At 43.2% G+C, this 25,489-nt stretch overlaps 1 protein-coding gene across 5 annotated transcripts; it reads right to left on the bottom strand.

Annotated features, from left to right (window-relative positions):
- Positions 1-25,489, bottom strand: surf4l (surfeit 4, like). 5 transcript variants are annotated; one of them, XM_020472325.2, is made up of 6 exons: positions 25,208-25,489; positions 22,270-22,456; positions 12,847-12,923; positions 12,654-12,697; positions 1,941-2,127; positions 1-1,520 (listed from the first exon to the last, which is right to left on the bottom strand). In XM_020472325.2, the coding sequence occupies exons 1-6, from the start codon at positions 25,253-25,255 to the stop codon at positions 1,254-1,256; spliced, it is 810 nt and encodes a 269-aa protein (XP_020327914.1). In that variant the 5' UTR covers positions 25,256-25,489; the 3' UTR covers positions 1-1,253. The 5 variants fall into 5 exon arrangements, with proteins under 5 accessions (XP_020327914.1, XP_031663285.1, XP_031663290.1 ...); XM_031807430.1 differs by lacking the exons at positions 1-1,520; positions 1,941-2,127 and adding exons at positions 11,578-12,094; positions 12,289-12,406 and having other exon boundaries at positions 25,208-25,445; XM_031807425.1 differs by lacking the exons at positions 22,270-22,456; positions 25,208-25,489 and adding an exon at positions 13,585-13,591.

The raw sequence follows: 25,489 nt of genomic DNA, 5'->3' as shown, positions 1-25,489 counted from the left end.
TTTATGCTTTTGTTTATGATTTATAAATATTCAAAAACAAATAGAAAATCATTATTTTTCTCATACTTTAATAAATGGAAAAACACTGAGTGAGACCAATGATAGAGGGCTTTAAAGCTAAATGGCCCTGTTGTGCTGGATGACATAGAATACTATAATTAACCAATTGTAAACTTTGGACTCAATTGACAGCACTCACATTTGTCATATGGAATAGTTTAACATGCTATGAAGACTCATAGTGACAAAATTTAAATAAAGAACAGAATTGAAATCCCCTCATGTGAAAGTGTCTGTACATTAAATGGCTTAAGGTGTTCATGGGATTCTACAAGGCATTTGAAAAGGCACAGAGAAACTCAGAAAGTGGACAAATACAGTAAAAAGCAGCTAACATGCTTTTTATTTTAACTAGGCAAGTCAGTTAAGAACCAATTCTTATTTACAATGACGGCCTAGGAAGAGCGGGGTAACTGCCTTGTTCAGGGGCAGAACAACAGATTTTTACCTTGTCAGCTCGGGGATTCGATCTAGCAACCTTTTGATTACTGGCTCAACGCTCTAACCACTAGGCTACCTGCCGCCCCAGTTCATTGAACTGTCAAATTATGCAACTAGCCAAAAGGTACTTTTTTATCCCTTGTTCATCCTAACTTAAAATATTTGATAGAAAGTACTGCATTTGCCCCTTCATAGAAACCTACCTAACCATAAATATAGTAATGTATCTATTCTGTGCTAACTCAAATCAGCACAAAAGCAGCTACCATCATTTACACACAAGAGTGTAAAACTTGTCCTCTAAAACAGTGGGTTGTGTCTTTAGTTAAGGGCTGGCATTATTGAAAGCATAGACAAAAGATGCGCACCAAAAAATTGCAAAAGAAGCATGAAAGAATTACAGTATATAAATTGTACAAATACACCATTAAAGACAATACCTTGAAAATTGGTCACTAAAATATATATTTGTTTTAAAAGACAAAAGACATTAGTGATGTATTGGATATCCCCAAATCGAGAGATGGCCATGTCACGACGAGCTACAGTAGCAAAATAAAGACTGCAAACCATTTGTAGAGGTGCCTGTGGAGGACAGTCACAGAAAAGTTAGCAAGGGAGAGTGAGACAGACAGACTGAGAATGAGACAGTGCTGAGGGGAGGGGGGTAGAGGTGCGTACTGCTTAGGCCATGTTCGGTAAGGTGGGGGGGGGGTCCCTGTCCTGTCGGTCCTGGTAACTTGGGTCGAGTCTCACCACAACTTCTTCTTTTCGTCCATGGACACCCCACCGGGCCCCAGAGCCACAATCAGTAGCAGCCCACCGATCACCGACATGGTCTGGAAGAAGTCGTACTTGAGGAAGTCGTGCATGGGCTTGTAGGCGGGCACCATCCAGAAGGCATTGAAGTATACGTTGACGGCAAACAGCCACAACACCAGGGTGAGGGCGGCCAGCTTGGTCTTGAAGCCGATTGCCACCAGCACGATCAGAGCTGTGCCCACCAGGTTCTGCAGAATCTAAAATGAGGGGAAGGTGTACAGTAGGACAGCAGTCAATGTTCATTCAAACTCGTACCAGGATTACAGAAGCATGTTGATATGGTTGCATTCCAAATGGCCCCCTATACTTTATATAGTGCACTACTATTGTCCAGGCACCCCTAGTCAAAAGTAGTTTTAATAAAATGTGAATTAATAAATAAGGGAATACAAGCTGACTGCCTGAGACAAACAGTTTAGACCCGGGTTCAAATAGAATCAAATGTTTTTTTTTCAAATACATGTGGTGCTTGATTGAGCTCGCAATGAAAGTCCCAAAAGTAAAAAAATAAATACAATTCAAATAAACACCCTCATCCAGGCAGGCTCGAGCAAATGCTGAATCAAAAGTAAAGAACAAATGCGATTTGAATCGGTATGCAGGAGCTCAGAACCCACAGAGATGAAGCTGGGGTCAAAGTGCAGCAGGGTCATGAACATGAGCACCAGGAGAACCCGTCCGCCCAGCTGCATGTACTGCTTGGGCGAGTGCTCTCCCATTGACGGCACCCCAGCAAACATGCTCTTCCCCTCCCCACGCGACTCGGCTAGCAACAGCAGGAGCCCCCCGCCCAGGGCCAGGTTCCTGGAAAGGAGGAGGCAGAGTGAGAGGGAGAAAGAGTTAAGCAAAGCAAGTGTATTTGCAGTTTTGCACAGAGATGTAGTGGTTCCTCCTTTAAAAGTTGCGTCATACTGCGGTACACCTTGCGTGCTGCCTCAGCATTCTGTGGCACGGCATTTAATTCTCAGCCATTTTTTCTGTTACTGCTAGTTTGACCACTAGAGGGCATCTCTGAGAAGTATTCTTCCATATTGCAGACACACGGGAAACCGGGGTTCAATCCCCCAACGGGGAGGAAGGAGTAGGCTGTCCTTGTAACTGATTCCATATGTGTTATTTCATAGTTATTTCATGTCTTTAATATTATTTCACAATGTAGAAAATAGTAAAACTATAGAAACATCCAGGAATGAGTAGGTGTGTCCAAACGGTTGACTGGCACTTGCTTAATTTGATTAATATTATGGTGTTTTTATTCCATGAAAAACGAAAAACCTTCTGGGTAAATTCAGACCGTTTCGCTCTCGGAGAACACACTGGACGATCGGGCCGAGGCAGTCAAGCACCCAAGCTAACGTTGGCTAGCTTCCTAGTTACTTCCATACACAAATGAGACCACTCTTGACCATTTTACTCACCCAAGCAGAGCTGGTTAGGCATGTTCTGTTAACCAGAGAGTTTGTGACTGTTATTGTGCTGCAGGAAACAATTTAATTATGCATTTTTGCCGACGTTTACTAACACTGGCCATAATCAACGGTGTTGAGCGCTCGTAAATTCATTATTCCCGAGCTCTGGTACACTCAGATGAGAGTGCTCTGAAATCGGAGTAGATAATCAAATCAAATTTTATTTGTCACATACACATGGTAAGCAGATGTTAATGCGAGTGTAGCGAAATGCTTGTGCTTCTTGTTCCGACAATCCTGTAATAACCAACAAGTAATCTAGCTAACAATTACAAAACTACTACCTTATAGACACAAGTGTAAGGGGATAAAGAATATGTACATAAAGATATATGAATGAGTGATGGTACAGAGCGGCATATGCAAGATACAGTAGATGGTATTGAGTGCAGTATATACATATGAGATGAGTATGTAAACAAAGTGGCATAGTTAAAGTGGCTAGTGATACATGTATTACATAAAGATGCAGTAGATGATATAGAGTACAGTATATACATATACATATGAGATGAATAATGTAGGGTATGTAAACATTATATTAGGTAGCATTGTTTAAAGTGGCTAGTGATATATTTTACATCATTTCCCATCAATTCCCATTATTAAAGTGGCTGGAGTTGAGTCAGTGTGTTGGCAGCAGCCACTCAATGTTAGTGGTGGCTGTTTAACAGTCTGATGGCCTTGAGATAGAAGCTGTTTTTCAGTCTCTCGGTCCCAGCTTTGATGCACCTGTACTGACCTCGCCTTCTGGATGACAGCGGGGTGAACAGGCAGTGGCTTGGGTGGTTGTTGTCCTTGATGATCTTTATGGCCTTCCTGTGACATTGGGTGGTGTAGGTGTCCTGGAGGGCAGGTAGTTTGCCCCCGGTGATGCGTTGTGCAGACCTCACTACCCTCTGGAGGCCTTACGGTTGTGGGCGGAGCAGTTGCCGTACCAGGCGGTGATACAGCCCGACAGGATGCTCTCGATTGTGCATCTGTAGAAGTTTGTGAGTGCTTTTGGTGACAAGCCGAATTTCTTCAGCCTCCTGCTGCGCCTTCTTCACGATGCTGTCTGTGTGGGTGGACCAATTCAGTTTGTCTGTGATGTGTACGCCGAGGAAATTAAAACTTACTACCCTCTCCACTACTGTTCCATCAATGTGGATAGGGGGGTGTTCCCTCTGCTGTTTCCTGAAGTCCACAATCATCTTAGTTTTGTTGACGTTGAGTGTGAGGTTATTTTCCTGACCCACACTCCAAGGGCCCTCACCTCCTCCCTGTAGGCCGTCTCGTCGTTGTTGGTAATCAAGCCTACCACTGTTGTGTTGTCCGCAAACTTGATGATTGAGTTGGAGGCGTGCGTGGCCACGCAGTCGTGGGTGAACAGGGAGTACAGGAGAGGGCTCAGAACGCACCCTTTTGGGGCCCCAGTGTTGAGGATTAGCTGGGTGGAAATGTTGTTGCCTACCCTCACCACCTGGGGGCGGCCCGTCAGGAAGTCCAGTACCCAGTTGCACAGGGCGGGGTCGAGACCCAGGGTCTCGAGCTTGATGACGAGCTTGGAGGGCACTATGGTGTTAAATGCCGAGCTGTAGTCGATGAACAGCATTCTCACATAGGTATTCCTCTTGTCCAGATGGGTTAGGGCAGTGTGCAGTGTGGTTGAGATTGCATCGTCTGTGGACCTATTTGGGCGGTAAGCAAATTGGAGTGGGTCTAGGGTGTCAGGTAGGGTGGAGGTGATATGGTCCTTGACTAGTCTCTCAAAGCACTTCATGTTGACAGAAGTGAGTGCTACGGGGCGGTAGTCGTTTAGCTCAGTTACCTTAGCTTTCTTGGGAACAGGAACAATGGTGGCCCTCTTGAAGCATGTGGGAACAACAGACTGGGATAGGGATTGATTGAATATGTCCGTAAACACACCAGCCAGCTGGTCTGCGCATGCTCTGAGGGCGCGGCTGGGGATGCCGTCTGGGCCTGCAGCCTTGCGAGGGTTGACACGTTTAAATGTTTTCCTCACGTCGACTGCAGTGAAGGAGAGTCTGCATGTTTTATTTGCGAGCAGTGTCAGTGGCACTGTATTGTCCTCAAAGCGGGCAAAAAGGTTATTTAGTCTGCCTGGGAGCAAGACATCCTGGTCTGTGACTGGGCTGGTTTTCTTTTTGTAATCCGTGATTGACTGTAGACCCTGCCACATACCTCTTGTGTCTGAGCCGTTGAATTGAGATTCTTTGTCTCTATACTGACGCTTAGCTTGTTTGATTGCCTTGCGGAGGGAATGGTTACACTGTTTGTATTCGGTCATGTTTCCAGTCACCTTGCCCTGATTAAAAGCAGTGGTTTGCGCTTTCAGTTTCACGCGAATGCTGCCATCAATCCACGGTTTCTGGTTTGGGAATGTTTTAATCGTTGCTATGGGAACGACATCTTCAACGCACGTTCTAATGAACTCGCACACCGAATCAGCGTATTCGTCAATGTTGTTGTCTGACGCAATACGAAACATATCACACCACGTCACGTTAACCATGAAGCATACGCCCCCGCCCCTCTTCTTACCAGAAAGATGTTTGTTTCTGTCTGCGCGATGCGTGGAGAAACCAGCTGGCTGCACCGATTCCGATAGCGTCTCTCCAGTGAGCCATGTTTCCGTGAAGCAAAGAACGTTACAGTCTCTGATGTCCCTCTGGAATGCTACCCATGCTCGGATTTCATCAACCTTGTTGTCAAGAGACGGGACATTGGCGAGAAGAATGCTAGGGAGTGGTGCACGATGTGCCCGTCTCCGGAGTCTGACCAGAAGACCGCTCCGTTTCCCCCTTTTACGAAGTCGTTTTTTTGGGTCGCCGGCTGGGATCCATTCCGTTGTCCTGGGTGAAAGGCAGAACACAGGATCCGCTTTGCGAAAGTCATATTCTTGGTCGTACTGATGGTGAGTTGACGCTGCTCTTATGTTCAGTAGTTCTTCTCGACTGTATGTAATGAAACCTAAGATGACCTGGGGTACTAATGTAAGAAATAACACGTAAAAAAACAAAAAACTGTTTAGTTTCCTAGGAACGCGAAGCGAGGCGGCCATCTCTGTCGGCGCCGGAAGAACGAATTCACGAAAGTACCCGAATGTCCATTGAGAACGCACACCGACAATACTATTTAGCAAAGCTAAGAATGACAGGAATAATCAAGTCCATAAACGTTGGGTAGTTAATACACTGTCAAGTTTGATGTATAACTACTAATGTTAGGTAGATAGCTAACATACTGGTACATACTGCGGTAATGATATGCTATGTGGACAGTGTAGCTAACAAATTGTCAGCCAACAAAAGATGTAAGGTAACTTATTAAAAAAGTTATTACTTTACTTCATTGAGTTGCAAGCTACCACAAGGACGCGCTCTTTCGACTCTGCGGACAACTACGAAGGACTGTGTGATGGTATCTCAGGTAAGCAGCACTGGGCATTCTTCTGTCCAACTTTTACATAGCTCCTACGATTCAGTGTCGGTTCATAACATTGTACTATATTATATACATACATACCATAGAATGAATCATGCAATTATTATTCTCAAGCTAAACAAAATAATTTAGCTACGAATGCCTGTTCTCGCCATTTTCATTTTAATTAATCTAACTTTCTTTCATGGTAACTCATAAGCAGGCCATGTCCTATTTGTTTCACAGTCAATATATAATCATATTTCATGACAGTGTAACAGTTAGCGTTGTTACAGAAGGATGAAAGAACACAATATGTCTGTCAGGGAATGCAAGGATGCCCCATGTGGGCTTTAGAATGGTCAAAGGAAGTCTCAGAGCAATGGGCCATCGTGTACAATGGCGAAGTCTTTGCAGAGTGTAGATGGTGCAGGTATCATTGCTTGTTCCTGCACCCATCTCTCATCCACATTGATACAAATCGTAAACTCAGCAAAAAAAGAAACGTCCCTTTATCAGGACCCTGTCTTTCAAAGATAATTTGTAAAAATCCAAAGAAATTCACAGATCTTCATTGTAAAGGGTTTAAACACAGTTTCCCATGCTTGTTCAATGAACCATAAACAATTAATGAACATGCCCCTGTGGAACGGTCATTAATTAAGACACTAACAGCTTATAGACGGAAGGAAATTAAGGTCACAGTTATGAAAACTAACGACACTAAAGAGGCCTTTCTACTGACTCCGAAATAACATTAAAAGAAAGATGCCCAGGGTCCCTGCTCATCTGCGTGAACGTGCCTTAGGCATGCGGACTACAGTTGTGGGCAGGGCATTAAATTACAATGTCCGTACTGTGAGACGCCTAAGACAGCTCTACAGGAAGACAGGTCGGACAGCTGATCATCCTCGCAGTGGCAGACCACGTGTAACAACACCTGTACAGGATCGGTACATCCGAACATCACACCTGCGGGACAGGCACAGGATGGCAACAACAACTGCCCGAGTTACACCAGGAATGCACAATCCCTCCAATGCTCAGACTGTCCTCAAAAGGCTGAGAGAGGCTAGACTGAGGGCTTGTTGTAGGCCTGTTGTCTGGTGAGGACCTGCCTTACATCACCGTCAACAACGTCAACAACGTCGCCTATGGGCACACCCCCACCGTCGCTGGACCAGACAGGACTGGCAAGAAGTGCTCGACACTGACGAGTCGCGGTTTTGTGTCACAGCATCATCGGACTGGGCTTGTCATTGTAGGCAATCTCAACGCTGTGCGTTACAGGGAAGACATCCTCCCTCATGTGGTACCCTTCCTACAGGCTCATCCTGACATGACCCTCCAGCACAACAAAGCCACCAGCCATAATGCTCGTTCTGTGCGTGATTTCCTACAAGACAGGAATGTCAGTGTTCTGCCATAGCCAGCGAAGAGCCTGGGTCTCAATCCCTTTGAGCACGTCTGGGACCTGTTGGATCGGAGGGTGAGGGCTAGGGCCATTCCCCTCCAGAAATGTCTGGGAACTTGGAAAGTGCCTTGGTGCAAGAGTGGGGTAACATCTCACAGCAAGAACTGGCAAATCTGGCCCATGAGAAGATGCACTGCAGTAATTAATGCAGCTGGTGGCCACCAGATACTGACTGTTTACTTTATTTTGACCCTCCCTTTGTTCAGGGACACGTTATTACATTTCTGATAGTCACGTCTGTGGAACTTGTTCAGTTTGTGTCTCAGTTGTTGAATCTTATGTTCATACAAATATTTACACATGTTAAGTTTGCTGAAGATAAACGCAGTTGACAGTGAGAAGGTTTCTTTTTTTGTTGAGTTTTTAATGTCTTTTTCAAATCTAAAGAGTTATTTAAACTTCTTTATTCTTACATCATTGAAAATTTGTCTATGAATAAGTATGAAATTGGAGTTGTTCTTCAACTGGTAATACATAAATAATGAAGGTTAATAGGTTAAACATTACACTTTAAATTCCAATGTTTTTTTTTTCAAGATACAACAGGTAAGCATATTATTTTGTATCCATATTGCATATTTCCCATCACCTCACGAACAACCACAATAGTCTGGTGTTAAGCTTTCTGTGCTGTATTGACATATCCTGAAAATGACATCTGCTGCTTTAGATTGAACGGTCATATCTCAGTTATTGTTTTCATATCTACAAAACAATAAGCTATTTTCTGTACTTTGAGTATGAGCTGATCAAAATGTAGATATTGCCAGATGTTCACTGTCCGAGGAACAGACCGTGGAAGTATTATTCCTGGCAAAAGTGTCCATAACCAGAGGTAATTAAACTGTTCTGTGTTCTTTTTCCCTCTGCCTGTCTTGTTGTACATGGAACCTGTCTCACATGCACAGTTGAGGGAGGAGGATACATTGACCTGTCGAATTCTATCCACCTCTTCTGTGTGGGATATGTTCCTACCTCATCTATGGGCAGATATGCAGAATTTCACAGAGTTGGAATAATCACCATTTAAGTACAGAGGCGAACCTGACACCTCACCAGCTGTGGCATTACGGAATGCTCCAAACACCTGTGCACATTTTTGTTTTTGCCTTAGCACTACACAGCTGATTCAAATGATCAAGTCATCAAGCTTCAAGTGGTATTTATGTCTAATAATGCCATTATCTTCCATTATTTGTCCTCATGTGTCTGTTTTTCAGCATAAAGTACTCTTTGTCCACTTAGTGTGGATAGCAGGTGAGACCACACACACAATTATGTCTCTCCTTCACTTCATACCTCTCCTCCCTAAATCGTCTAGGTTATATCAGTTGTGTCGGTGAACCCCTCCCGCATCTGAACTGGCTGACACAGAGGGCACAGCATGATCATAGGTCAACAGGAAATATTGTTAAAGAGATGCTTTACATTGAAATACAGATAGAGATGTAGTAGTCCCAGAGTTAATGATCCAAGATTAGTTTTGCATTTCACCTCCTGATGACTGACCGTGTTAGAATAAAAAAAAAAAGGCTTAATCATGCTCTCTATCCATCGGTCTCTCGTCTGCAGGTATGTTTTGATGTGAGAGGGGAATCCAGTCCCGTCATCGCCACCTCAACTACTCTTAAGATAACCTTCGGCCCAAGGCTAGTTTGGAAACACTATGTAATTGTGATGAACAGGGAATATTAGGGTATTAGCACTAATTCATTAATCATATGCTGTCCACCTCTGTTCTTACCTCTCTCCCCTCCTCATTTTATAATGCACACCTTATATGCATTGAAGTACAGATTGAACTTGTATTTATAATATTAATAATAATACATGTATTAACACATGGATAATGAACTTCTTTCAATAAAGCGTTTCACATTCTCCACTGGCTGAAATTAAGTATCTCATTGAAATACTATCCTGTGTCCTCAGATTAATGCAGATGGAGTTAGATATGCATAGTTTTTCTGTATATATGAATTACAAATCAATCATGTTTCTAGTCTATTGCATAGTTACAATGTGTAATCATTGACGTCCCAGGAGCAGGAGTGGTGAACACTGTTTAAGTGTGTAATTGTAATGCAGACACAGCATCATTCAAAGAACGGAGTTTGATACACCTGGTATTGGATAGGACTGAAAAATAATGTCAGAGATTCATACCTGAACCACACCTTTATTTGCCAAGGAAGAGTACATGATCAGTGAATATATTCAATGTACAGGCTACAATGTGGGGATCGCATGCGTGGTAATAACTACAGTACATGTACAGTGGGGCAAAAAAGTATTTAGTCAGCCACCAATTGTGCAAGTTCTCCCACTTAAAAAAGATGAGGCCTTTAATTTTCATCATAGGTACACTTCAACTATGTCAGTCAAAATGAGAAGAAAAAAAATCCTAAATACTTTTTTGCCCCACTGTATATAGGACTTGCATCCTTGGCACAAAGTTATTCCAGTTGAAGTCAGAAGTTTACATACACCTTAGTCAAATACATTTAAACTCAGTTCCACAATTACAAAAATTTTATCCTAGTAAGAATTCCCTGTCTTCGGTCAGTTAGGATCATCACTTTATTTTAAGAATTTGAAATGTCAGAAAAATAGTAGAGTATGATTTATTTCAGCATTTATTTATTTCATCACATTCCCAGAGGGTCAGAAGTTGACAATACACTCAATTAGTATTTGATAGCATTGCCTTCAAATTGCTTAACTTGGGTCAAGCATTTCAGGTAGCCTTCCACAATAAGTTAGGTGAATTTTGGCACATTCCTCCTGACAGAGCAGGTGTAAGTGAATCAGGATTGTCGGCCTCCTTGCTCGCACACGCCTTTTCAGTTCTACCCACAAATTTTCTGTAGCATTGAGCTCAGGGCTTTGTGATACCACTCCAATACCTTGATTTTGTTGTCCTTAACTTGGGGTCCTAGTCCATTTGGAAGACCCATTTGCGACCAAGCTTTAACTTCCTGACTGATGTCTTGAGATGTTACTTCAATAATATTCACATAATTTTCCTGCCTCATGATGCCATCTATTTTGTGAAGTGCACCAGTCCCTCCTGCAGCAAAGCACCCCCACAACATGCTACCACCCCCGTGCTTCACAGTTGGTATGGTGTTCTTCCACTTGCCAGCCTCCCCCTTTTTCCTCCAAACATAACAATTGTCATTATGGCCAAACAGTTCTACTTTTGTTTCATCAAACCAGAGGACATTTCTCCAAAAAGTACAACCTTTGTCCCCATGTGCAGTTGCAAACCATAGTCTGGCTTTTTTATGGCGGTTTTGGAGCAGTGGCTTCTTCCTTGCCGAGCGGCCTTTCAGGTTATGTCGATATTGGAGTCGTTTTACTGTGGATATAGATACTTTGGTACCCGTTTCCTCCAGCATCTTCACAAGGTCCTTTGCTGTTGTTCTGGGATTCATTTGCACTAATCACCAAAGTACGTTCATCTCTAAGAGACAGAATGCGTCTCCTTCCTGAGCGGTATGAAGGCTGCGTGGTCCCAAGGATGAACCAGACTTGTGGAGGTCTACAATTCTTTTTCTGAGGTCTTGGCTGATTTCTTTAGATTTTCCCATGATGTCAAGCAAAGAGGCACTGAGTTTGAAGGTATGCCTTGAAATACATCTACACCTCCAATTGACTCAAATGATGTCAATTAGCCGATCAGAAGCTTCTAAAGCCATGAAATAATTTTCTGGAATTGTTTAAGCTGTTTAAAAGGCACAGTCAACTTTGTGTATGTAAACATCTGACCCACTGGAATTGTGATACAGTGAATTATAAGTTAAATAATCTGTCTGTAAACAATGTTGGAAAAATGACTTGTGTCATGCACACAGTAGATGTCCTTGCCAAAACTATAGTTTGTTAACAAGAAATTTGTGGAGTGGTTGAAAAACAAGTTAATGACTCCAACCTAAGTCTATGTAAACTTCCGACTTCAACTGTATATTCTACTCAATCCGTAGGCTTTATTAATGGCATTCGGACTTGAAGTTGATACAACAACTATGATAGCCGAGGTTCATAGATTGGTATGAAAATTAGTTCAGAACCTAACATTTTGGGGTCCTTACACAGATCAGCTACATACTGTTTTTTTTTTTTACACCTTTATTTAACTAGGCAAGGCAGTTAAGAACAAATTCTTATTTTCAATGACCGCCTAGGAACAGTGGGTTCCTAGGGTTGACTGCCTTGTTTAGGCGCAGAACAACAGAACTTGCAACCTTTTGGTTACTATTCCAACGCTCTAACCAGTAGGCTACCCTGCCGCCCCAAAGCTTACACAATTGTACATTCAATTAGCAGTAAATGCTTCAGCTATCTAGATTCTTCACATCCACTGTTTCCCAAGACGACAGCCTGGTTTGCTCAGGAGTCCCTAAAAACATTAAACATGAATTACAATGTCATACAGTACTTACGTCATAACACCAGCTAGCTAGCTGGCTAACGTTAGCTATCTAAATCGCGATTTTTGTGAATTAACTTTATGACATGTCTCTACATTAACTAACATATTCCTCTCAATTGTACATGTTTAGCTTGACTCGTTATGGCGTTATAACTACTTACATCTGCTTCCCCCGTAATGTTTTGTCAGCCATCTTCGTTGAAGAAAGCCACCAGGGACGGGCGGGGTCGCGTCAAATTTGTCATTGGAACCACTCTATATGATTGGTGATATAAAAACCTTGGGACCCAAATGCATGAGTGCTTTAACTCCCCCTTGTGGTGGTCTGGAGCAATGAAGCCATGACACTGGGTACCTCTAAGTCCCATGGTCTAAGCTCGCAACTTTTAAAGGAGGAACCACGATCATTCGCTGGGGCGTGTTGCTCTGATCTGTGCTTCACAGAAGGACATTTGTTTAAAGACTATGACCACCAACTTTGCACTCATTGGTTCATTTGAAAAAGACAAACAATCAAAGGACTCACCTCATCAAGAATTTAAGATCCCATAAAATGCTGTAGGCAATAGTCTGAAATGGTAAGATGATTTAGTGAGACTCTGGTTTCCCTTATGTATTTAATTATAAAGATTGTAAACAGAATATAGTATCATGAATGGTTTCATCTTCTGCTGTAATTGAGCCAATATACAATTAAAGAAAAACAAGTTTAGACTTACCTGTAAAGAAAGGATTCCAAATAATGCAAAGCAAGCATACTGGACAAAATTCCTACTGAGGATAAGGACACAGCCACCTGTTTGAAAGAGAGATGAACAATAACATTTGTTTATTTAACGAGGCAAGTCAGTTAAGAACAAATTATTATTTACAATGACTGCCTACCCTGGGACAATTGTGCGCCGCCCTACGGGACTACCAATCACGGCCGGATGTGATAAAGCCTGAATTCTCTCCCTCCCTAGGCCAGTTTTCAGGGCCCAACTTAACTGCAACTGGCCATCCCTCATCTGCTAGATAGTGATGGGGAATAAAATCGATACAGTAATGTATCAGGATATTATATCGATATTTGACTGATAGGTAGTGTTAGCTAGCACTAGTCGGCTATACCTGCGCCAAAACTCCGGTATTATTCATCCTTTAGCGTTTTTGTATTAAAGTTAGCCAACATGTTTTCAGCACTTTTATTTCAATGAGTGATCAAAACCTATTTTAACATGCTTTCTCATCTCTCTGCAGCAGACATATAGTGAGCAATAGGTTTGGAACATCAAATCGCAATACATATAGAATCGTGAGAATTGCAATACATATCGTCTCGGCACATAAGAATCGTGATAATAATCGTATCGCAATGTCCCTGGCAATTCCCAGCCCTACTAGCAGTCTCCCCAGGCATTGCCAGAAATTGTACCAACATATTCACTACATAGTGAACAACTAGCCTCTCACACCTAGCTGTCCTAGTAGGTTCAGTAACTCCCCTAATTGTCCTGGTAGGTTCAGGAGCTAACCTAGGTGCTCTAGAATGTTTACTAACTCACCGACACTAAGACGTTCCTGTAATTTCAAGTGTTTCACAGCATGGATGCTTTAGACTACACTGTACCGTGGGTAAAAAGCTTAGAAAAATACTATAACTAATTGGAAGCCTCATGTAAAAATGTACATAACACTGTTTAACAGTTATATCGTATGCCTACTGTAGATTCAAATAATCAGTCTCAGGCGCCAACCTCATGCTGTCGGGTGAGACGCTGACGCTCAGACTATTTTAGTAAATATCTTGAAGTGGAAGAATATTTTCAGCAGCTACCTTGATTTGTTTATACACTGAACAAAAATATAAAAACGCAACATGCAACAATTTCCAAGACTTTACTGAGCTACTGTTCAAATAAGGAAATTAGTCAATTGAAATAAATAAATTACACCCCAATCTATGGATTTCACATCACTGGGAATATAGATATGCATCTGTTGGTCACAGATACAGTACCCTAAAAAAAGGTAGGGCGTGGATCAGAAAACCAGTCAGTATCTGGTGTGACTATTTCCTTCGCATAGAGTTGATCAGGCTGTTGATCATGGCCTGTGGAATGTTGTCCCACTCTTCAATGGCTGTGAGAAGTTGCTGGATATTGGCGTGAACTGGAGCACGAAGTCATACATGTCGATCCAGAGCACCCCAAACCTGCTCTATGGTTGACATGTCGGGTAAGTATGCAGGCCATGGAAGAACCGGGACATTTTCAGCATCTAGGAATTGTGTACAGATCCTTGCGACATGGGGCATTGCATTATCATGCTGAAACATCAGGTGATGGCAGCAGCTCAATGGGCCTCAGGATCTCATCCGGTATCTCTGTGCATTCAAATTGCTATCGATAAAATGCAACTGTGTTCATTGTCTGTAGCTTATGCCTGCCCATACTATAACACTAACGCCACCATAGGGCACTCTGTTCACAACATTGACATCAGCAAACTGCTAGTCCACACGACACCATGCAATCTGCTTGGTACAGTCTGTAAAACCACACCTCTACGGCGTGCCAGTGGCCATCGAAGGTAAGCATTTTCCCACAGAAGTCGGTTATAATGCCGAACCGCAGTCAAGTCAAGACCATGGTGAAGATGACGAGCTTGCAGATGAGCTTCCTTAGATGGTTTCTGACAGATTGTGCAGAAATTATTCAGTTTTGCATACTCTGTTTCATCAGCTGTCCGGGTGGAAGGTCTCAGACAATCCCGCAGGTGAAAAAACAGATGTGGAGGTTCTGGGCTGGCGTGATTACACGTGGTCTGCAGTTGAGGCCGGTTGGCCGTACTTCTAAATTCTCAAAACTGACGTAGGAGGTGCCTTACGGTTGAGGAATGAACATTCAATTCTCTGGAGGACATTCCTGCAGTCAGCATGATCCCTCAAACTTGAGACAGTGCATTCAGAAAGTATTCAGACCTCAACTTTAACCACATTGTTAAGTTACAGACTTGTTCTAAAATTGATTAAATAATACACCCCCCCCCCCCCCCCCCCCATCAACACCCCATAATGACAAAGCAAAACAGGTTTAGACATTTTTGCAAGTGTCTAAAAAATGGGGAGCTTCTCCCATTGTTCTCTGCAGATCCTCTCCAGCTCTGTCAGGTTGGATGGGGAGCGTCGATGCACAGCTTTTTTCAGGTCTCTCCAGAGATGTTTGTTCAGGTTCAAGTCCGGGCTCTGGCTGGGCCACTCAAGGACATTCAGAGACTTGTTCCGATCTTTCTCACAATCCTGAATAGTCTCCCAGTCCCTAGCATTGAAAAACATCAACAGCATAATGCTGCCACCAACAAGCGTAGGGATGGTGCCAGGTTTACTCCAGACGTGACGCTTTGCATTCAGGCCAAAGAGATGAATATTGTTTTCATCAGACCAGACAACCTTGTTTATCATGGTCAGAGTCCTTTAGGTACCTTTTGGCAAACTCCAAGAGGACTGTCATGAGCCTTTTACTGAGGCACGACTTCCGCTTGGCCACTCAACCATAAAGGTCTGATTGTTGGAGTGCTGCAGAGATGGGAGAATCTTCCAGAAGGACAACCATCTCTACAGAAGAACTCTGGAGCTCTGTCAGAGCAACCATCGGGTTCTTGGTCAAGGCCAAGGCCCTTCTCCCCCAATTGCACAGTTTTGCCAGGAGGCCAGCTCTATGAAGAACCTTGGTGATTCCAAAACTTTTTCTACTTAAGAATGATGGAGGTCAACGTGTTCTTGGGGACCGTCAATGCTGCAGACATGTTTAGGTACCATTCCCCAAATCTGTGCCTCGACACAATCCTGTCTCAGAGCTCTACAGACAATTCCTTCGACCGCATGGACTGGTTTTTGCTCTGACATGCACTGTCAACTGTGGGACCTTGTATAAAGTTGAAAGAAAAAGTATGTGAACCTTTGGAAATACCTGATTTCTGCATAAATTGGTCATATACAATTTGATCTGATCATCTAGGTCACAATAGACACAGTCTGCTTAAAACTAATAACAAATTGATGTTTTCATGTCTATTGAACACACCATTTAAACATTCACAGTGCAGGGTGGAAAAAGTGTGTGAAACCTTTGATTTAATAACTGGTTGACCCTCCTTTGGCAGCAATAACCTCAACCAAACGTTTTCTGTAGTTGCAGATCATTCCTTTTTATAAAATTGTTTCAGTTCAGCAATATTCTTGGGATGTCTGGTGTGAACTGCTTGAGGTCATGCCACAGCATCTCAATCAGGTTGAGGTCAGGACTCTGACTGGGCCACTCCAGATGGCGTAATTTCTTCTGTTGAAACCATTGTTGATTTACTTCTGTGTTTTGGGTTGTCGTCCTGTTGCGTCACCCAACTTCTGTTGAGCTTCAATTGGCGGACAGATAGCCTTACATTTTCCTGCAAAATGTCTTGATAAGCTTGGGAATACATTTTTTCTGTCGATGATAGCAGGTTTTCCAGGCCCTGAGACAGCCCCAAATTGTGATGCTCCCTCCACCATACTTTACAGTTGGGATGAGGTTTTGATGTTGGTGTGCTGTGCCTTCCAAACAACTCAACTGTAGTTTCATCTGTCCACAGAATATTTTGCCATTAGCGCTGTGGAACATCCCGGTGCACTACTGCAAACCTCAGACGAGCAGCAATGTTTTTTTTGGACAGCAGTGGCTTCTTCCGTGATGTCCTCCCATGAACACCATCCTTGTTTAGTGTTTTACGTATCGTACTTCCGGCGCCGACAGAGATGGCCACTTCACATTCCTATTTTGTTTTTTACGTATAATTTCTTACATTTGTACCCCAGGTAATCTTAGGTTTTATTACATACAGTTGGGAGGAACTACTGGATATAAGAGCAACGGCAACGTCAACTCACCATCATTACGACCAGGAACACTACTGTCCCGAAGCGGATCCTGTGGTTTGCCCAACACCCAGGACAATGGATCGGATCCCAGCCGGCGAAACAAAACAACGTCGCCGTAAAAGGGGCGCACCGGTCTTCTGGTCAGGCTCCGGAGACGGGCACATCGCGCACAAGCATACTACTCGCCAATGTCCAGTCTCTTGACAGCAATGTTGATGAAATCCGAGCAAGGGAGCATTCCAGAAAGACATAAGAGACTAACGTTCTTTGCCTCACGGAAATATGGCTCACTCGAGACACACTATCGTAGTCGGTACAGCCAGCTGGTTTCTTCACGCATCGCCGAACAGGATCGCGGAACAGGATGTCTTGCTCCTAGACAGACTAAACAACTTCTTTGCTCGCTTTGAGGACAATACAGTGCCAACGACATGGCCCGCTACCAAAACCTGAGGACTCTCCTTCACTACTGCCGACGTGAATAAAACATTTAAACGTGTCAACCCTCGCAAGGCTGCAGGCCCAGACGGCATTCCCAGCCGCGTCCTCAGAGCATGCGCAGACCAGCTGGTTGGTGTGTTTACGGACATATTCAATCAAACCTTATCCCAGTCTGCTGTTCCCACATGCTTCAAGAGGGCCACCATTGTTCCTGTTCCCAAGAAAGCTAAGGTAACTGAGCTAAACGACTACCGTCCCATAGCACTCACTTCTGTCATCATGAAGTGCTTTGAGAGACTAGTCAAGGACCATATCACCTCCACCCTACCTGACACCCTAGACCCACTCCAATTTGCTTACCGCCCAATAGGTTCACAGACGACGCAATCGCAACCACACTGCCCTAACCCATCTGGACAAGAGGAATACCTATGTGAGAATACTATTCATCGACTACAGCTCAGCATTTAACGAGCCCGCCCTGTGCAACTGGACATCCTGACGGGGCCGTCCCCAGGTGGTGAGGGTAGGTAACAACATCTCTACCCCGCTGATCCTCAACAGTAGGGCCCCACTAGGGTGCGATCTGAGCCCTCTCCTGTAGTCCCTGTTCACCCACGACTGCGTGGCCACGCACACCTCCAACTCAATCATCAAGTTTGCAGATGACACTACAGTGGTAGTCTTGATTACCAACAATGACGAGACTGCCTACAGGGAGGTGGTCAGGGCCCTTGGAGTGTGGTGTCCACCCACACAGACAGCGTGGTGAAGAAGGCGCAGCAGCGCCTCTTCAATCTCAGGAGGCTGAAGAAATGTGGCTTGTCACCAAAAGCACTCAAACTTTTACAGATGCATAATCGAGAGCATCCTGTCGGGCTGTATCACCGCCTGGTACAGCAACTGCTCCGCCCACAACCGTAAGGCTCTCCAGAGGGTAGTGAGGTCTGCACAAAGCATCACCGGGGGCAAACTACCTGCCCTCCAATTGTCTATAGGATTGAGATCAGGGCTTTGTGATGGCCACTCCAATACTGTGACTTCGTTGTCCTTATACCATTTTGCCACAACTTTGGAAGTATGCTTGGGGTTATTGTCCATTTGGAAGACCCATTTGCGACCAAACTTTAACTTCCTGACTGATGTGTTGAAATTCTGCTTCAATATATCCACATAATTTTCCTTCCTCATGCGACCATCTATTTTATGAAGTGCACCAGTCCCTTCTGCAGCAAAGTACCCCCACAACATGCTGCCACCCCTGTGCTTTCACGGTTGTGATGGTGTTCTTCAGCTTTCCAGCATCCCCCTTTATCCTCGAAACATAACCATGGTCATTATGGCCAAACAGCTCAATTTGTGTTTCATCAGACCAGAGGACATTTCTTCAAAAAGTACGACCTTTGTCCCCATGTGCAGTTGCAAACTGTTGTCTGGCTTTTTAATGGTGGTTTTGGAGCAGTGGCTCCTTCTATGCTGAGCGGCATTTCAGGTCATACCGATATAGAACTAGTTTTTACTGTGGATAGATACTTTAGTAGCTGTTTCCTCCAGCATCTTCACAAGTTCCTTTGCTGTTCTTGGATTGATTTGCATTTTTTGCAACAAAGTACGTTCATCTCTTAGAGAACGAACACGTCTCCTTCCTGAGCGGTATGACGGCTGCTTGGTCCCATGGTGTTTATACCTTTAGGTGTTTGGAAATTGCTCCCAGGATGAACCAGTCTTGGAGGTCTACAATTTTTTTTCTCAGGTCTTGGTTAATTTCTTTTGATTTTCCCATGATGTGTGTAACTAAGTCAGGTTTGTAGGCCTCCTTGCTTGCACACGCTTTTTCAGTTCTGCCCACAAATTTTCTATGGTCAGGGCTTTGTGATTGCCACTCCAATACCTTGACAAAGGGATACTGAGTTTGAAGGTAGGCCTTGAATTACATCCTTAGCTACACCTCCAATTGACCCAAATGATGTCAATTAGCCTATCAGAAGCTTCTAAAGCCATGAAATCATTTTCTGGAATTTTCCAAGCTGTTTAAAGGCACAGTCAACTTAGTGTATGTAAACTTCTGACCCACTAGAATTGTGATACAGTGAATAAGTGAAATAATCCGTCTGTAAACAATTGTTGGAAAAATGACTTGTGTCATGCAAAGTAGATGTCCTAACCGACTTGACAAAACTATAATTTGTTAACAAGACATTTTTGGAGTGGTTGAAAAACGAGTTAATGACTCCAACCTAAGTGCATGTAAACTTCAGACTTCAACTGTAGATCCATGACTACATGGAACTCTATTCCACATCAGGTAACTGATGCACGCAGTAGAATCAGATTTTAAAAACACAGGTAAAAATACACCTTTACGGGACTGTAGAGACAAATAGGTGCAGACACATGCAATTCTGGGATCTCCTTTTTCAACTCATGAAACATGGTACCAATGAGTGATGCACCGATATGACATTTTTTGGCCAATACCGATATCCAATATTTTCCTTGCCAAAAGTCCTGCGGCCTTCTAAGCATTCTAGTACAGTTTATTTAGGATTGTGGCTCAATGACATGGGTTATCAGTCTGCTCAGTGACATCCAGAGAACATTAGCATCATGGCTCAGACTCTGAAACAACTGAATTGAGCCACATTTATTGTCAACCAGTGTGTATTGAACACTATTCGAGGAGAAACAATACTGTGTGGATGTTTAGGAGCCTGATAACTCTGAGGACGACGCTGGGAAAAAATATATTGGGTATTGAGTAGACTGTTACCCCATTTCATTGATCCCCAATCCTTAGGTAAAGCTCTACAGTGCAATATGAATGTCAATACACTCAATAGGCTGACTGGGGAGGTGATTTCCCACAAGTCACAGTCCCGCGATAAGAGCTACAACGCTAATATTTGCATAAACTCTTAACAGTTGTGTTCTGTGGGTGTCACCGAGTAGACCGAAGCCCCACTTCATTGCTTCACATTCCAACCTTGTTTAACATTATCTAGTCTAAATATGTCATGATTCCACCAATTGTAAGCTTCTGCATCACTTTCAAAGGGGTACTTTTATTTTGAAGGCAAACTCCACTCTTGTGAAGAAAGCCACAATAAGGATTAGGCACAACACACAACCAGGTCAGGTCGAGCCTCACTAGCCAGATGAAGCTATCTGGCTGCTTATAACGTTAGCTTTGGGCAACAGGGTTAATTAACTGGCTAGCTATTTATTTACATTAACTGAAGTTCAATTTCAATAGGCAAACAACAAGTGGCTACCAAGCTAATACTCACAAGGATTACTAAATCCTTTCTAAGAATAGTAAAAATTAATGCAGTTTCTACTGGTCATTGTTTTCAGGCTGGTTGTATTGGTGCTATCTAGGTACCAAGCTAAAGCTAGCTAGCTACCCCAGAAGTTGCAGTCAAACAAATAATGCTTTATTACCTTCGTGGTATTGTAAACACATTGTTCGTGGCCAATGCTTGCATACTTTTATTCTTTTACAGCTTTGACAGTGCTACTGATAGTAGTGGTGGCGCTTGGCTTGCACGTGCAAATTCAGAAGACAACATTCTATAATAGAACGGTATTATTTGATGTGTCAAATTAAAAGCTTATTTAACGCGTCAAAGTGTTATTGTCAAATAGTGTTATTTGACGTGCATCTTTTTTGATACGCAAAGACCCAAACGGCGTTCCATAGTACGTCGTGAAGCTAATAGCAGTGACGCTATCACAGTGTAACTCCAGAAGGGCAACATCTGAACAATAGCGCACGTGGTAACATTAGTGTGTACCAGTGCTCAACCAGTCACAAAAGCCCACACCAACCATGACAAAACGGTTGATTGTCAATTGCAATGAATTCCATTATCTTGTCATTAATGGATTTCGCCTTTGAGTTGTCTCACTGAAATATTCTTATTCTTTCAAATGAGTGCTCGATACACACAGCAGACATTGTGGGCTAGGTTAGGAATGCTGTGTTGCACATGTAGTGAACATTTTATGTGGCGTCATTAAGTCATGTACCTACGTTATATAGGTATGCATGTAAGCTTTGACATTAGTTTAATGCCGATGTGGAAAAACCAGACATCGGGCCGATACCGATTTTGGCATTTTTAGCTAATATCGGCCTATTCCGATATGTTCACAGATATATTATGCATCCCTAGTACCTACACTTTGCATTTATATTTTTGATCAGTATAGTTAGCAAAGGTTGGAAGTAGGTGTATCTAGCGGTCTTATTTGCATTTGTTCAATGCCTCAATTGATTCGATAACCGATATTGGATATATGGCTGTACAGATTCCTGGTTTGAATTAACCCAAGATGAACCCTGAAGATGGGACAAAGTGCATGACAAGGTGGCCCAGAGGAAGCCAGCTGTTCTCAACCCCTACATTGCCCCATTCTTCCAAGAGCTCACTGAGTTTGGATGACCACACACACACACACACAAGCTTGATATGTCCCTTGTCACCTGTCTTTTCACCCACAGAGTAACTAGTGCTCATCTCTCATTCTATTCTTTATTTTTTTATGCTTTTCCTAATTGGTGAGAAGAGATCCTGTAATGTATTTGACAGTACTATTTTGCTTACTGTAAAACATTACAGCATCCATTAAAATGTACAGCAGGGAGCTGCAATATCTTTTTACAGTAAGGAAAATAGTACTGTCAAATACATTAGAGCATCTCTGCGGTAAAGCAAAATTACAGTATTAAGCTGGCAACTCAGGGAAAAGCTTTACAGTGAAACGGTTCTCGTAGGTTCAGTAACAGGTTCAAGTAAATCACCTAGCTGTCCTAGCAGGTTCAGTAACACGAAGCAGGCAGCCAGAAAGTAGCCACAGCTCCAGGTGGCCTCAATGTAGTCCCGCTGCTCATTCCACTGGAACCACATGCGAATGCCGTCCTCCAGGAAGGTGCTGATCAGACACAGGCGTGCCACGTGAGGAAGGTATTGTTTGGTCACTCTCAGGAACTGCCAGGAAAGAGGAAGTGGTTGATTAAATGGTTAGTCAGAGAGAGTAGCTCAGTCACAGCACATGCAGTTGCAGGTGTGAGGTTAAGTTTTCCCTAGGTACATATCTAGGATCCCTCCCTCAATCCAAACCATGAGTGAGGAAAATGCTAAAATGACCCAAGATCAGTATCTAAGGTCAACTATTGTAGTCATTAGTGGCATTTTAGGCAGGTCGTCTTCTGTCCAGTCACAAGTGTTGAACGTCTCAGGTTAATATGACATCTTCTGGGATGCATTAGCATAATAACAGACAACCTGGAATGCCCCCAGCATTGCCACTGGTTGGAGCCAGGAGAAGATGATTTGCTTACCGGGTATGTATTCTTATAAGCAGATTTATGAACTAGCCGGTTGTGTCTACAGGGGATCGGTGAAGGGAGGGTGCACTGTTGCAGTAGTGCTTGTACTGTCCCTCTGATGTTAGGCTATAGGCTAGGATATATCAGTACACTGGAATGTAGGCTAATAGTAGTGATGGGGGGGGAAATCGATAGTTACATATCGCAGTAAGGGATGCAAAGGATTGTAAATTAACGGTACATTTTCATGGGAAGTTAAGCCTGTGAATGATGAATTTTGCTTAACAAGGCAATTCTAGGTCTTGTGGCATATTTTGGTTAAACTATCCCCAATTCGATGGAAGTGATGGTACATGTGAAAGGGTTAAACAGCTTGTAAAATACCAGAAAATGATGTCATGGCTTTAGAAGCTTCTGATTGGCATCATCTGAGTCAATTGGAGGTGTACCTGTGGATGTATTTCAAGGCCTACGTTCAAACTCAGTGCCTCTTTGCTTGACATGGGAAAATCAAAAGAAATCAGCCAAGATCTCAGAAAAAAAATAGTAGACCTCCACAAGTCTGGTTCATCCTTAGGAGGAATTTCCAAACGCCTGAAGGTACCACATTCATCTGTACAAACAATAGTACGCAAGTATAAACACCATGGGACCACACAGCCATCATACCACTCAGGAAGGAGACGCTTTCTGTCTCCTAGAAATGAATGTACTTGCGAAAAGTGCAAATGAATCCCAGAACAATAGCAAATGACCCTGTGAAGATGCTGGAGGAAACAGGTACAAAAGTATCTATATACACACAGTAAAACGAGTCCTATATCGACATAACCTGAAAGGCCGCTCAGCAAGGAAGAAGCCACTGCTCCAAAACGGTCATAAAAAAGCCAGACAACGGTTTGCAATTGCACATGGGGACAAAGATTGTACTTTTTGGAGAAATGTCCTCTGGTCTCATGAAACAAAAATATAACTGTATGGCCATAATGACCATTGTTCTGTTTGGAGGAAAAAGGTGGAGGCTTGCAAGCTGAAGATCACCATCCCAACTGTGAAGCACAGGGGTGGCAGCATCATGTTGTGGGGGGTACTAGCATCATGTTGTGGGGGTGCTTTGCTGCAGTGGGGACTGGTGCACTTCACAAAATAGATGGCAATATGAGGGAAAATTATGTGGATATATTGAAACAACATCAAGACATCAGAAGTTAAAGCTTGGTTGCAAATGGGTCTTCCAAATGGACAATGAACCCAAGCATACTTCCAAAGTTGTGGCTTAACGACAACAAAGTCAAGGTATTGGAGTGGCCATCACAAAGCCCTGACCTCGGTCCTATAGAAAATGTGGGCAGAACTGAAAAAGCGTGTGCGAGCAAGGAGGCCTACAAACAGGCCTAAAAACTGGCTCTGTCAGCAGGAATGGGCCAAAATTCACCCAACTTATTGTGGGAAGCTTGTGGAAGGCTACAGATTCACAAAAATAAAATTGTCTCTGTGGTAGAATGTTTATTTTGATTGGAGTTTTTCTTAAATGCATTTAAATCCCATCAGGTAGCCTGATTTCAGATTTCCATGTGAACAGGATCATAATATTTCCTGCAAAGCATGTAAACGTTTTAAACAAACTATTATATTAATCTGACTATCCATGTTACTGTGTTTACTGCAAACAGCCTGAGGTAGACAATTCATAGACACTAACTGATTTAGCAGTCCACCGCTTACCTGTTGATGATAGTATCTTCTGACTGGATGAGTTTTGTTAAGAGCCCCGACACTAGTCTATAGATTAACATATCGCTTGCGGTACGTTTTTGGAAACATAAGGAACGTATCTTTCATTTAAGCTTAACGATTTTCTAAAAACTAAAAAGGTTAAACTACGACACACCTTTATATGGTTAGTGTTCCCACACGGCCATATCTCCATGTTTACATTGCTTGTTTCCAAAGACAGATGGAAGACATGGCTGATTAGCACATGTGGCCGCCTATATAGCTTGCGCTGAACACCTGTGTAAGCATAACTGCTATATTTTTTATTATAATAATTCTGTCAGGGGCATATCAGCATATGTTTCGAAAACAATTAGTATAGACGTTTCTAAGAGTAGGAACACAGCGTCGGAAATGTACCAAATGTGGACGAATGCAACCGCTGAAACCAATACATACAGAGCAGAAGTCTTTTCGAAAGCTAAACCAGAGGTAGCCACTACTGCAACTGTTTCGGCTTCATGACTGTACGATTGAAGAATAACTCCAACGGGAAGGTACTACACACACCATCATTGTTCATTAATATACATTCACTTTTTTATCCACATACTAGTTTCGCTCCCTCCCCTTAATTCAATGATGACTCCTGTCTGGTTCTGCCGTGGCCGCGAGGGCCTTGTGCACTGCCTACCTGGTCTGCCACGTCCTCCGCATTGCTCATCAGATCATTCTGCCCCATGTCACGCTCTGAGTCTGGTACTCCTGGTGCCACTGCAGTTTCCTAGAATTCTAACTGACAAAAATCTGACCTGTCGCCTTGAGTTTTTTCAGACGCTAGCTCCTCTTCATCGAAGAAGTGCAAGCGTTACCTCCGCCCCATAACACAGCTCCCTCTGTAGGCAGTAATTGCCATAGCGTGCCACGTATACTGATCCAAGGGGCTAGTGTTCTGGTTGGGAAGCACGCCATCCCA

This window comes from Oncorhynchus kisutch, linkage group LG3, assembly GCF_002021735.2.
Source record: "Oncorhynchus kisutch isolate 150728-3 linkage group LG3, Okis_V2, whole genome shotgun sequence".
NCBI classification, from domain to species: Eukaryota; Metazoa; Chordata; class Actinopteri; order Salmoniformes; family Salmonidae; genus Oncorhynchus; species Oncorhynchus kisutch.
This window is presented reverse-complemented; position numbering and strand designations above follow the sequence as displayed.